The 13,328-nt window shown below is 32.4% G+C and overlaps 3 protein-coding genes across 6 annotated transcripts in view; all 3 read right to left on the bottom strand.

Moving 5' to 3' along the window:
- Positions 1-5,539, bottom strand: part of LOC118049597 (probable LRR receptor-like serine/threonine-protein kinase At1g53430) — a 90,940-nt gene extending 85,401 nt beyond the window's left edge. Inside the window, exons 1-10 of one of the 3 annotated variants that reach the window (XM_073405362.1) lie at positions 5,429-5,539; positions 5,296-5,342; positions 4,855-5,225; positions 4,564-4,786; positions 4,331-4,462; positions 4,136-4,251; positions 3,836-4,049; positions 3,372-3,606; positions 3,141-3,291; positions 2,237-2,691 (exon numbers count right to left, since the gene is read on the bottom strand). In XM_073405362.1, coding sequence (XP_073261463.1) covers positions 2,413-2,691; positions 3,141-3,291; positions 3,372-3,606; positions 3,836-4,049; positions 4,136-4,251; positions 4,331-4,462; positions 4,564-4,786; positions 4,855-5,225; positions 5,296-5,342; positions 5,429-5,511 — 1,851 coding nt within the window. In that variant the 5' untranslated portion in view covers positions 5,512-5,539 and the 3' untranslated portion in view covers positions 2,237-2,412. Of the gene's footprint in view, positions 1-2,236; positions 2,692-3,140; positions 3,292-3,371; positions 3,607-3,835; positions 4,050-4,135; positions 4,252-4,330; positions 4,463-4,563; positions 4,787-4,854; positions 5,226-5,295; positions 5,343-5,428 lie in introns of those variants that run through there. The other 2 variants (XM_073405363.1, XM_073405364.1) reach the window with 2 other exon arrangements.
- A 12-nt stretch (positions 5,540-5,551) lies between these two features.
- On the bottom strand, positions 5,552-9,360 carry LOC118035957 (uncharacterized). Of its 2 annotated transcripts, none has more exons than XM_073405368.1 (11): positions 8,994-9,360; positions 8,815-8,886; positions 8,650-8,721; positions 8,459-8,530; positions 8,307-8,378; positions 8,121-8,195; positions 7,973-8,047; positions 6,224-6,295; positions 5,918-5,979; positions 5,738-5,806; positions 5,552-5,641 (listed from the first exon to the last, which is right to left on the bottom strand). In XM_073405368.1, exons 1-11 carry the CDS (start codon positions 9,083-9,085, stop codon positions 5,577-5,579), a joined length of 798 nt encoding a protein of 265 aa, XP_073261469.1. In that variant the 5' UTR covers positions 9,086-9,360; the 3' UTR covers positions 5,552-5,576. The 2 variants fall into 2 exon arrangements, with proteins under 2 accessions (XP_073261469.1, XP_034897521.2); XM_035041630.2 differs by having other exon boundaries at positions 5,911-5,979.
- A 391-nt stretch (positions 9,361-9,751) lies between these two features.
- LOC140954717 (uncharacterized) overlaps positions 9,752-13,328 on the bottom strand; it is a 36,757-nt gene continuing 33,180 nt past the window's right edge. The window contains exons 3-6 of the mRNA XM_073405388.1: positions 12,428-12,569; positions 12,248-12,322; positions 12,084-12,158; positions 9,752-10,167 (exon numbers count right to left, since the gene is read on the bottom strand). Coding sequence (XP_073261489.1) covers positions 10,092-10,167; positions 12,084-12,158; positions 12,248-12,322; positions 12,428-12,569 — 368 coding nt within the window. The 3' untranslated portion in view covers positions 9,752-10,091. The remainder of the gene's footprint in view (positions 10,168-12,083; positions 12,159-12,247; positions 12,323-12,427; positions 12,570-13,328) is intronic.

Consider the following 13,328-nt stretch of genomic DNA (forward strand, 5'->3'; position numbering starts at 1 on the left):
AGATTTAATATTTTAATTTATGTTTATCTATCGATTTCTTGAGCTTTTGTTTTTAGATATCATTATTGATTTTTTATTGATTTATTAATGAACATAATTCTTAGTTTATGTTACTATATGTGTGCATATATTTTTTGATTTGTTCTAAAATTTAAATAATCAAAATGTGTTGAAAAAACATATATAGATAAGTTTTTATAAAAAATAAAAAAAAAAATGATACATCTATTGGGGTCCATCGGCCGGGGACCACCGCATCGATTACCACGACGGTTATGGCCGTGGAGAGGAGCGAGAGGGTGAGTGTGTGTCGTTTCACGGTAACAGTTTTGCCTGTTTCAGGGGTTCGAGGGATTGTGGAGAGCGGATGAGGGAGAGTGATTTACTGTGGTGTGGTATTTACAGGGGGATTTGATTTTGACGCAGTGCGAATTTATTGTCTGGAGCACCGACATGGGCGCCATACTGGTTGAAAAACAATTTTGGAAAGTAGCATAAAGAGAATTATTTTTTGGTTTTTCTTTTTTAAAAAATAACACAGCAAAAGTGTCTTTGCAATAGAGGTTTCTCTTAAAATAATTTTTTAATTAAAAAAATAATGATAAAAACTAATCAATGATTTCAAATTAATGTGTAAAAAAAACTTAAGGCGTTATTAATATAGATGCTTATTTAAAGCAATGTGCAATAAAAAGTAATAAAAACGGCTTTAAATATACATTCTATTATTTAATTAAAAAAATGGCCGATATGCTGCATTATTTTTTAGTTTTGATGATGAATGATAAAAATAAGGCCTGATATGAGTACTTAAATTTTAATTTAAAATATGATTCAAATAAAAAGATTTTAGTTTTTTTATTACCAAAAAATGATCCAAATATAAGTATTCTTTAAAATCAAGAACAAAATAAAAATTAAATATCTAGAAAATATATGGGCTGGATTATAGGAGAAAGTACAAACTAAAAACACTTTGCAAATTTAAAACTAATCATGAAGTTTCTTTGTTTTTTTACATTTTGTTCCTTTCTCTTTCAATTTAGATTTTTGAACTTAACAAAAAATATTTAGATAGTAAAAAAATTATTTGATATTATTATTAAATCCAGCTTAGTAGATCAATTTTTAAAACCTCTCAATCAATTTTAAATAGTGTGAGAGTTTTCCTAACGTGACTTAATCAATTTAACTGGTTCAAATATAACCCAATCGTGACTAGTAACAAAGTTTGAAGATAAAATTGAAAAAAAAAAAGAAATTGATAGAAAAAAAAGATGAAAATTTTCATTGTAAGATTTATTTACAATTTACATATCAAAGATATTAAATTCATATTGGGATAAGATATATTTTTTAAAAAAATATATTGTTGATAGCTAAATTTGTCCCTATAATGTTTCTCTAATTTGTTCTTGCATCTTTAATTTGATCAATCTTATCTTTAAATACATTCTACCGTTCTAAATTTATCATTCGGCAGGAGATGTTTAGACAAATCCACTAAAATTAGTTGTGAAATTGATAATAAATGTAATTTTGACATGTTGATTAAAAATCTCATAAATACAAAATTAACATATTTGAAGAATAAAATAATCTCTAATTTTAAGATAAATCATTAAAGAATAGCAAAAACAAAAACATAAATATAGGAAAATAGATACCCAAAGTCCAAAATGATTGCTAGAGAGCATAAAGGATCGCTAGGAAGCATAATTATGATGTAGATGGAAACAATACAGCATTAACAACAAGTATAAGCAAAATAAAATTCTACTAAATAGGGTTAATGTACAAAAACTCTCAATTCAAAATCTTATTGCAGATTTAGAATAATGGGCTCTGGGCCTTGTGGCAGTGAGAGTGGGGATAAATTTACTTATTTTACACAATTCTTCTGGTAATGCCTTTTTCTTCTTTACTTTGTATATAAAAATATGCAATGATGGAGATGGAGAATTGGGATCAGCCGAATTCTAAAACTACGGAACCAACTCCTTTCACAACTGAGAAAGAAGATCTAGAGCAAGAACCCTAACAGTTTGGAAGATATCTTGAGAAAAGGTTTTAGTACCTACAGCACTGAAATAACATAGCACTGACTGAAATAATTGATCATTTTTTCTTAGCCAAGTCCTTATGTATATATACTGGCTTCTTTTGATCAATAAAATCTATACATTTTTGTAAAATCTAATGATCAATTCCTTATTCAATTCACGAAATTACCAGCAACCATATCAGCACAAATTAATCATAGCAGACAAAGCAAACACACATATTTTCTCATGGAGTCTCTCACACACACATCAATGTTCTCTTGACACCACCACATAATTAGACCCAAGTAATTACAAAAAACAAAAGAGGCAGAAGGTTTTCATCACCAAACTTAACATTACCAATTGGCTAAGAAATTGGCTCTATTTCCAACACCCTAGAACACGCACCGCACAGTCCTCCAATATTTGTTGATGGAGTATCATCGCCTTCAGAAATCTCATCGATTCTTTTCTCACCTTCAAGTACACTGACGACTTCGGATATTTTAGGCCTGAGAGTAGGAGACAGATTAACACACTTCATTGCTAATAGCAAAACAGTGAGAGCCTGCTTCCTGTTGTAACTGGATGCTAATTTCTTGTCCACCAAGTCAAGGATTCTTCCCTTATCGTTCAAAACACCAGCCTGCAATTACAAAGCAAGGTTGGCTTAGCTCCAAGTATTAAGGAAATGATCAAGTAAATATTCCTGATTATTTTCTATTCAATAAAAAACAAATTAAGGAATTAAATAATTCTAGGTAATCAAGAAATTATTTCAATCATCCAATTAAAGGATACAATCAACTATATTTTCTATAATTTATTTTATTTTATTTACTTATGTGTCTTGTTATATAATTATATAAACTTCATATGAGTTGAATACAACACATTTATCAAATTATTGAATAATAATATCTTTTTTTATTCTAAATTTTTTCTTAGTATCAAAGCGATCTCTAAATATTAGCTTTTGTTTTTTCATGAGTTGAATGTAACACATATTAATTTATTTGATGTTGACAGAACATGTTTGGTTTGATAATAACTGAAAAAAAAAAACAAAGGGTTTATCCTATAAGACTCACTTACTTTATCCAGAAGAAACTCAGCTTCTTGATTTGGTGTGTAATCTGCACTAACTTTCCCGCTAACTATTTCGAGTAGGACAATTCCGAAACTGTAAACATCAGCTTTAACAGTTATTGCTTTTCCCATTGAATACTCAGGTGCCATGTAAACTCTGCAATAAGAGATTATTTATAGGTTAGCTCTTTATTAAAAGAATGAAAGTAGTTTTCAATCAATGATCATAATACTTACCGCGACCCTTTTGCTTTGATGGCCATAAATGGATCTTCCTCATCACAAAGCATTGCCAATCCAAAGTCAGACAACTTGGCCGTAAGAGAGTTATCAAGCATAATATTACTAGGTTTTATGTTTCCATGAACAATCTTGAACCTTTTCTCTTCATGTAAATACCTCAAACCTCTTGCTATTCCCAGACAGATAGCAAATCTAGCTTTCCAATCAAGTTTTGTCGTGGAATTTGGTTCTACAAATCAAGATTATTGATATTAAGTTATTGATATTTGCAAGTACACTATCCTTGTACTAAGAGAAGATTTAAATATACAATTAGAAGCTCTCACAAACATCAAGTCACGGAATTCTATTACTCCTGTACGTGTTTTAGTTCTCAACAATTATATGAATTTCACAAGGCAATGCATTAGGTGAAAATTAAGATAAAACTTGAGAACCGAAAGAGATGGCAGTATTACCAAACAACGCATGGTGAAGGGAGCCTTTATGCATATAGTCATAAACTAGCAGATGCAGGTCTTTAATAGAATAGCCATCCAACAATTGAACAAGATTCTCATGATGCAAAGATTTCAGGTTGAAGATTTCCCTTTGTAATTCATCTTTTCCATGTTGCTTTGATTGAGGAGAAATCTTCTTCACTGCTAATTTTATCTCATTCGGCAATTCAGCCTGTATACACGTGAAATCAATTTACCAGAACTCTGAAAGAAAAAAGTGCATGTTGGGAACAAATGTTTCAAAACAGAAAATCTGACCTTGTATACTATTCCAAAGCGTCCCCTGCCAATCTCCATTTTGGGGCTAAATTTTCGAGTAGCATCGATTATTTGTTTGAGGGTGAAAGATTGTCCTTGGACCTCAATGGTTATTTCTATTCGAAGAAAACATCAAAATAAGAATTCTTAAGGTAGTGTGGTGCATAATGATTTTAGATTAGAATGGAGAGGTACCATCCAACTCGCTTTTCCGCAGCCAGCCCATTTTCCACATGAAAGCCAACAGAAGTAGAGGAGCAAATACTGAACCTGCAGTAATCCCTGCAATTTGTGAAGGAGATAGTCCCTTGCCACCAACTTTGAAGTCTGGATACACATAGTGGAAGACAACAAGAAAAAATTATTTATCCAGATAAAGGGTAGCATAAATCTTTGCTCAACAAAATTAAGAGCACGCAATTCCTTACTTGCAGTTACGGAAATGCCTGACACAAGGGGTCCATTCAGAGACAGGGCAGCAGTACTTGGATAGGAAAAACCTGGCACCTGAAAAGATCCTTTTCCAGCCCAGAAAAGGTGGATATTCAATAGATGATCATCTCCTACATATGCTGTGAAACTTGCAGTCCATGTCTTATTGGTGCCGGTGGCGTTTTCTTTTATGTTGAAGTCTGTTAGTTCTCTCTTCCCCTGTATCCAAAAGTGGATGTTGAATGATGGGAATTTTTGAAAGAAGTGCAGAAAAATATAGCGGTTACCTGTATATATACATCAAAAACACGTTTCCCTAAATTCGAGTAATCTTTATCATTTTGGTAAACAGTTTCAGCGAAGTAAAGCTTGACAGTGTAATTTCCTTGAAATAAACAGAAGCCGTAATATGTCAGAGAAAGAGGGCAGAGGCGACTTGAATTGTATAACTGTGTCTCAGCAGGATCACAATCTCCACAATCCACGTTTTTTATGTAATCACTGGAATCGTAAGTTTTCGATCCGAAGTCTCCAGAACAAGAATAAGCCCAATTTTCTCTTCGAGCTAAATGGTAATTTAATGTTGCACTGTCTGCTTCAAACACTTTCCCATCAACAACTGTCTCTCCTCCTCCACAATTTATATATAAGGAATCGTCTGCAAAAAATGATAATCAGTACAGAAAATCTGTCCTGTGCAAAATTAAGAGCTTCTCAATAGAGCTTACACTTTGGTTTTCCCCGACATTTATCTGTCAAATCACGTATAGAATTCCTAGAAATAGCAAACAACATTTGTAAGAAATAGCTCAGGGTTATTTGTTCTAAATTAATTGCACCATATGGAGGATATTACCATACCTGTTTGGTTCACTGCTTGAGTAGGAACAACATGCAAGCAGTTGGTGCACATGATACAAAATGATCAGATGTTGGGATTTCATAGACAATAATATTCTTGCAAGTGAAAAAAAAGGAAGAAGAAAATGAAGTAGCCGTTATTACATGTTCAGCTTTCCTTCTCCTTTCTTCGGACCATCACGTGGAATTTCAAAATTATTATATGACAAGTCCCTGCAACAGTATTGTTTACATATCAAGATTTAATTGAGGAAATCTACAAAAGGGAAAACAACCCATTTGAGCAAAGAGCACAAAGCCATAACATACGCCTTGTCTTCAATGGTACGAGGAACCCAGGAATGTACTGTGCCATTAAGCATATTTCCTGTAAGAAACCTAAACAAAACAAACCACAATTAAAACCATCCCATGTACTTTTTAACAGAGTGGCAGAACGAGCTTATTATAAGACATCGAGTTCAAGAATCTCTTTTGCATACATCTTACTTAAATTCAGCTTTTTCATGGAATCTGGTATTCCACCAGTTAAGCTGTTAAAGCTCAAGTCTCTGCAGGATAAAAAAAATGAAAGCAAACGTTATCCACACTTCTATGGTAAATTATATATATTTGATATATAGTTGTGCTATGGTAAATTATTGCATAGTTGATTCTGTAAACACATAGTCAAAAATCATCAACACTTCTATGCATGGCCTAAAGGCCCTAAACAATGAGCATTTATAGAGCTGACGAAACAAAATAGCAATGACAGAACTACAAATCTTTTACAAAAGACGAAATGAAACTTACAGGTATTTTAACGATGACCAATCACCGATGTACGGGGGGATTTCACCACTTATTGAGCAATTCCTTATCACCCTACACAAATCATTGAAGAAGTTGGTGTTCGGATTTATCCAATGCATACATATCGTTAAGAGTCACATACATAAATATCGTGACTTCATGATTCTGTTATGCCTATAGTCGTAATATATATATATATATATATATATATATATATATATATATATTTTTTTTTTTTAAAAAAATAAAATTCTCAAACCTGAATCCCAGATAAAACTAGTCTTCACAGCATGTAATAGCTCATAAAAAAAAACTCAAGATCAAATAAAGAACAATAGGCCTAAAAATATATTTATGTAAAAGATCGGTCATAATCCAAATTCTACAACAGTAACGCTCCCAGACAAATATAATTCTAAGTGTATATTGTTTTAATTATTCAATTTGAATTTATATTGTTGCTATCTAAATTTTGATCTAATATTTAAAAAAAACCAAAAAAATAATAAAAACTCGAAAAAATATGTTCTTGATATATTTTTATTGTTTTTAGCATTTTTAATATTGTCTCAAAATAATTTAAATTTTCAAAGATTTCTTGAATGTGTTTCACTTTTAACATGTTATTTTTTAAATATTTTTTTTTATTGAGTGATATTACTTGTTTTTTTTTTAAAAAAAATTAAAATTAAAAAAATCAAAATTAAAAAAATAAAATAAAATTGAGGAACAATTGAGACCTAACAATATTCTATTTATAAATAAGAGTCCCACAACACGCAATAGGGGCAATTTTGAAAACAAATAAATTAAGAAACCACAAAAAAATAATCCTAATCCCCTCCCCTCCTCCAGCAGCCGCTCTCCATGTCCTAGCCACAGCCGTCCCCATCTTCTTCTCCCTCACCAAACCTTCCCTCCTGAACTAGCCGCCAGCTCGCCAAGACCAAAAGAGGGCAGAACCGTTCACCCTGACTCTCCCCTCTCGCTGGTTGTTTCAAGTTCTCCTTCTCCTTCTCCACCGCCCACCGAACCAGGTCTCCCCTCCCTCTCACAGAACCCAAGCCCATTCTTCCCCCGGCCACAACATCAACCTTCCAGCTCCCCACCACAACCACAAAGGCGCCTAGTGCACTTCCTCATCTTCCTTTCCCGATCTCTGACAGCTGACCCAACAGCCCCATCACCGGCCTTCACAGACCATCCTCCACAAACCCGAACCAGGCCCTCCAGATCCACCGATAGTACCACCCCTCTGCTAAACCGAGACCCAGCTCTCTCTCCTTTACTCAACCACCTCTGCCTCTCTGTAATTCGACCACAGATGCCATTCCAGATCACCCCCTGTTTCCTGGTTTTTCTCAGCCGTTTCCAGTACTGTTCCTGAGTCTTTTTTGTAATTTGTGGATTTCAAAATGTGTATTTAAATTATTGTAAGCAATTTTAATTTTTGTTACATTGGAAACTTGAAATTGGGAGTGGGTGAGTAAACATTGAATGTGTGGTTGGGAGTGTGTGTTTGTGGGTATTTTCTTTTATGTTTTTTGAATGTTAAAAAACAAAAAGAATTAAATATATTTTTTAATTTGCATATGATAAAATCGTACCTATTTAACGTGAAATTTCAAGAATATATTTTGGTATGTATTTTGGGGTTTAATAACTAGTTTTATTACTTAAAGCCTTGATAATTATTTATGTGATTTTCGAGTGTGAGCTTTAAAGAAAAGCAAAGAAGGAAAAACTCACAGGTATCTTATTCCCGTCATATTTGCATTTTTTGGGAAAGGGAAACCGGCCGAGCTTCTTACATCACTGACAAACCTGGAAGAAAAACAATCCAGAATAAAACATGCATTTATTTCAACCCGGTTAAATTAAATTATAGAGCACTTACAAGTATTCGAGATATGACATGTTAAAAAGAAGTTCAAGAGGCAGCTCTCCTTCAAAATCATTCCCGGAGAGGGACCTGTCATCAGTACACAAAACACAAATCATTGAATGATATTCTTCGATCATCGACAGTTTCTCAATCACTTTCACATGTGTATGATTACAGAAAGTACAAGTAATTTCTTACAGGTAATAGAGTTCAGTCCACTTCGCAATGAACCTTGGTATTTGACCGGTCAAACGGTTCCCAGCTACGCTACTGCAGCATGAAATAATTAATTAAGGGACCACTACACTAAACAGATTGTTGGTTGAGATAACATGATGAGTTGCACTTACAACTGCTGCAATCCCACAAAGTTGGCGTAATTTTCCGGCAGTTCTCCACTCAAATTGTTGGAGGTCAACCCTCTACAACAACAAATCAAAAGGATTGTAATCCACCCTTTTTCTATTTTATTTCTCCTCTTACTATCTTCCGTGGTTTTACAAGGTGGTATGATATTATTATTCTTCTTTTTGAAACTTACAAAACATGTAGAGATCTCAATCTTCCAAGTTCTGGTGGAAGCTGACCAGTGAGTTCATTGAAGCCCAAGGCCCTAATTAAATAAGAGATAAAGAACCAAACCAAACTCAATAAGTTAAAAGGAAATTCAAGGAGAATGAAAGAGCGAGCGAGCGAGTTTCTATACATATATCGGAGACTAGAGAGGTTGCCCAATTCTTCAGGGATTTGACCTGATAACATATTAAACATCAAATTCCTGAAAACACCCACAAGAATAAGAACACAAAACTTGCATCAGCAATGGAAAAAGAATTTAATTGACATTATATGATACTAAAGAGACTGTGATTCGATAACACGTACAAATATTGAAGGGACGACAAATTCCCCAAAGATGGAGGTATGGAGCCACTGAGGAAGTTTGTGGAGAGACGGCTATGCATATTTATTACCATATAAGTTCATTATTGCTCAAATAAGAACCAATAATTTAAATTTTATGAAGACAAACTGAGAGCTGAAATTAGTCATCCAAAAGCTAAGCAACTCTTTGCTCATAACTATGGAGACAACAAAACAAGCATCAACACGGTTAAGCAATTAGCCAAACAAGGTTTTTATCATAATTAAATAAGAGAAAAGAACCAAACAGAACTCAGAAGTTAATTGTTGTGACCATTAACACCTTGCCATGAACATTTACAAGTATCAAGACCCCAAACAGCTTGCCTTTATATTTTCATTTCTAACAAAGCTAATTTTACTTGAAAATGTTTCACCAAGAATACTATTAAAAAATTTTAATTATTACAACTACAAGTTTAATCTATCAATTGTCTATTCAGTAACTTCTTCTTATAATGAAGTAAATATGAGTTCTTAACTCAAATTTTCACCATTATAATATAATTATGTATTCCTAACCACTTTATTCTCTGAATGAAAATGAAATTTTAACTATTGGGTTTTTGGAACTTATCGATGGAATCTAAGTATGTAAAAGAAGTGATATATATATATATATATATATATATATATATATATATATGACATTGCATGCTGAGACTATAATTTCACAGAAGTTATTAATTGTATGCTCTTTTTTCTTACCATTATATATTATTTTTTAAAAGAACAGCAATGGTGTAAAATCAACCCCAAATTTTAGCCATTTGTTTTTTTTTTAAATTGATGATGGATAGTTTGCTTTTAACTATATTAGAAATAATAAATTTAGTTTTGAAGCATGAAATCTAAATACTTGATAAGGAAAAGAATTAGAATCTTTAAAAATTCGACATGGAATGTTTCTGAATAAAAGTCAATATTAATAAAAATACATATAAACACTCACAAGAATAAGAGCACAAAACTTGCATTAGCAATGGAAAAAAAAATAATTGACACTGAAGATAATACTTATAACTATCTGATATTGAAGAGGCTGTGATTGCATGATACTTACAGATATTTGAGGGATGACAAATTCTCTAAGGATGAAGGTACGGAGCCACTGAGGAAGTTTGTAGAGAGATCGCTATGCATATGTATTACCATATAAGTTCATTATTACTCACTAAGAACCAATAATATAAATTTTATGAAGACACAATAAGAAACAATAATATAATTAGTTATTGTATATGATCCAAAAGCTAAGCAGCTCTTAATTTGCACATAACCATGCAGACAACTATTGAGGAAGTTTTCAGAGAGATCGCTATGCATATGGGCAGTGGGAAGACATTCACAATACATTAATGGAAATATAACAAAAGATTACAAACATTTAATGATGAATCACTACAGACAGTGACGGAGGGAGAGGGGGCTGGTAGAGGCCCCGGCCTCTGTAAGGAAATGCCCCTCCCTTGTAAAAATTTATATTTTTAATAAAAGTAACTGAAATTTTTTATTGGCCCCCCTAAATTATAATTTGGCCCCCTCTAATTTTTTTTTCTTGCTCCGCCTCTAAATACAAATTTCTTTACTAGAAACAAGGGCACTTTTTTCTCTGTTTTTTTTTTTACTTTTTCAAAACACACATCTAAATTATACTTGTAATATACCTTTTCTCTTTAATGAAACAATAGAAAAAAAATACTCATATTTAATTTAACATATCTACATATATTAATATTAATGATTAAAATATTATAAAATTATTTGGGATAATTATATTTGAGATGAATATATATATATATATATATATATATATATGTGTGTGTGTGTGTGTGTGTGTGTGTGTGTGTGTGTGTGTGTGTGTTCTTTTAATTAACAATTGAAATTAATTATTTTAAATAAATACTTTAATTTAATAAATTTATTAATTAATGATCAACATCTAATGTATTTTTTTTTTATGCAATACGACCTTTGGTTGCTTTGGATACACCCATAGACAGGTTGGTTGTGTCGAATCACAATTTTGAGATTGCCATTACAGACTTGATCCAGTTTAATTGCTGGTATAAAGCATATTTTTTGGAGTATGGTTGGAATTCATCAAGGCGCTACCAGTTTAATTGTTTTTATTTATTTATAAGTTAACATAAAAAAAGAAGATTTATTATCGAGTCTTATTTTTTAATGTTGTCTATCAAATAATAGAATTAGTTAATAAACATCTTTTATATTTATTGTTTTTTATTCATAAATCCACTTAGGATAAAAAGATTTTTTATTGGTTCTATTTTTTGGATGTTGTCTTTCGCGTAATATAATTGATTAATACATTACTTAATTTTTCATATATATTCATAATGCAATTTAATTTTGATGGCACCATTTCTCCGAGAACAGGATTTAATTTTAATTGTGTCTTGTATTTTTTGGTTGTTTATACAATATTGACCCAAGGATTGTAAGACTTTAATTTTGTGCTTTCCCACGAGAATGTTGCAGTAAGGATAGACAAGTTGATTAATGTACAACGCCTATTTTCTATATACAAAATATTATTTTCATATTTTGTAATAATTTGGATATGTGAGTTTTGGAATTTCCTTGATAATACCCTTCCAAGATACTATTTCAGTTATCTAGTCAACCATGGTCTAAGCAGTGGAATTACCTATAGTGATAACATTATTTTTAATTATAAATTAATATTTTAAAATATTAATATTATTTTTTAATTAAAATTATTGTTTACTAATATTTATTCATCATTTGAATTTTCTATGTCTATTTTGAATGTGTATGAATGATTTTTTACTTGTTTTAAGATACATTTTCTTGATATGATGAATAAATTTGGGATAGAGCTTGAACGTGCATGTTTTTCAATCAATATTATCATGAACATGCTCAAGCCCTTCAATTGCACATCTTTATAACAGTGGGGATTAGGCCATTTTCAAGCCGTTAAATTATGCAGCCGAACTTTTATCTTGGTTCTTTTAGAAAATAAACTGCAGTAGTAGTATATGATCATGGTACTGGATCACTTACAAATATCTGAGTGAAGGCAAGTTCCCCATGGTGACGTCAGGGATGCTGCCATGAAGTCGATTGTTGGACAAATCACTGTTATTAATGTAATAGGATTGTTATCAATTAGTTGAGCTCAGCATACTGATTCGAATGATTATCATCACATGTCATATGATACTCACATTATTTTTAGGAAATCGAGACTAGTCAAGGCTGTAGCGTTGATTTGTCCGTCTAATTCGCGGTTTGAGAGATCTCTACCTCCCAAAAATGGCGTCAACATAGAAACCAGTGAGTTTTAAAGAGGATGGATTGCCTTACAAAGAAAAAAAAAAATTGGATGAAGTTGATGAGGAACTTACAGGCCGGTGACGTGACAAACTGTGCGGCTCTCATAAGTGCAATTGCATGTGATGCCTAGAAAATTATTGTCACAAGGCGAGCCTGAGAATTGTTGAGAAGTATACCACCCTAACGTGGTCATCAATCCATCCAAAGCCTTTGCTGCCAAACGTTTTTCAACAAAGAAACACATATTTTGTTTAATTAGCATACCTGATACCTTCATGATCAAAACCATATATATTTTAGCTTCCACAACCTCAAGCTACCTCTAGCTAGCTTCAAATCCGAACTAAAAGGAAAAAAAAGAAAAAAAAACTAGTGCTAATGTATTGTCAATTGACTATATAAATCCATCTAGATTTCCTTACTAAAATCCTCGTAAAAATCAATTCATACTTAACCAATCACTTCACTTGATAGTTATAGTAAAAGATGGAGAAGCAGAAAATATCTAAGATATGCAGTACGTACGTGGGCTAGCTAGCAAGATAAAACTAAAGCACTACGGAACTCTCTGCCAGGCTGTGGAAGCACTGGAGAGTGCAAATGGAAGAGAGAAATAGCAGTATCTTGTGAGTGTCTAGTGATATGCTTGGATAGGGATCAGAAGATATTGAAGGAAAAGCTCATATTTAACAGATAAACAAATTTTCTTCCTTTTTATGTGTGTGTATATATATATATATATAGATGGAAAAGTATATCGTGTGTACCTTCTCCTTCAGGCAACAGCGGGCTGTCAGAGGAATTTGTTGATTGACAAACTACATGGCCAAATTGACGAAGAAGAAGAAGAACGGCAAGAGAGGAAACAAGCTGAGGAAAGAGCTTAGCCATTACTACTTAAGCTTGCGATGCGCTTCGATCCCTTGAGACGACATACATTCTTTATAAAGATATTGTCTTACCGTTCAAACT

This window comes from Populus alba, chromosome 16 (assembly GCF_005239225.2).
Source record: "Populus alba chromosome 16, ASM523922v2, whole genome shotgun sequence".
NCBI lineage: Eukaryota > Viridiplantae > Streptophyta > Magnoliopsida > Malpighiales > Salicaceae > Populus > Populus alba.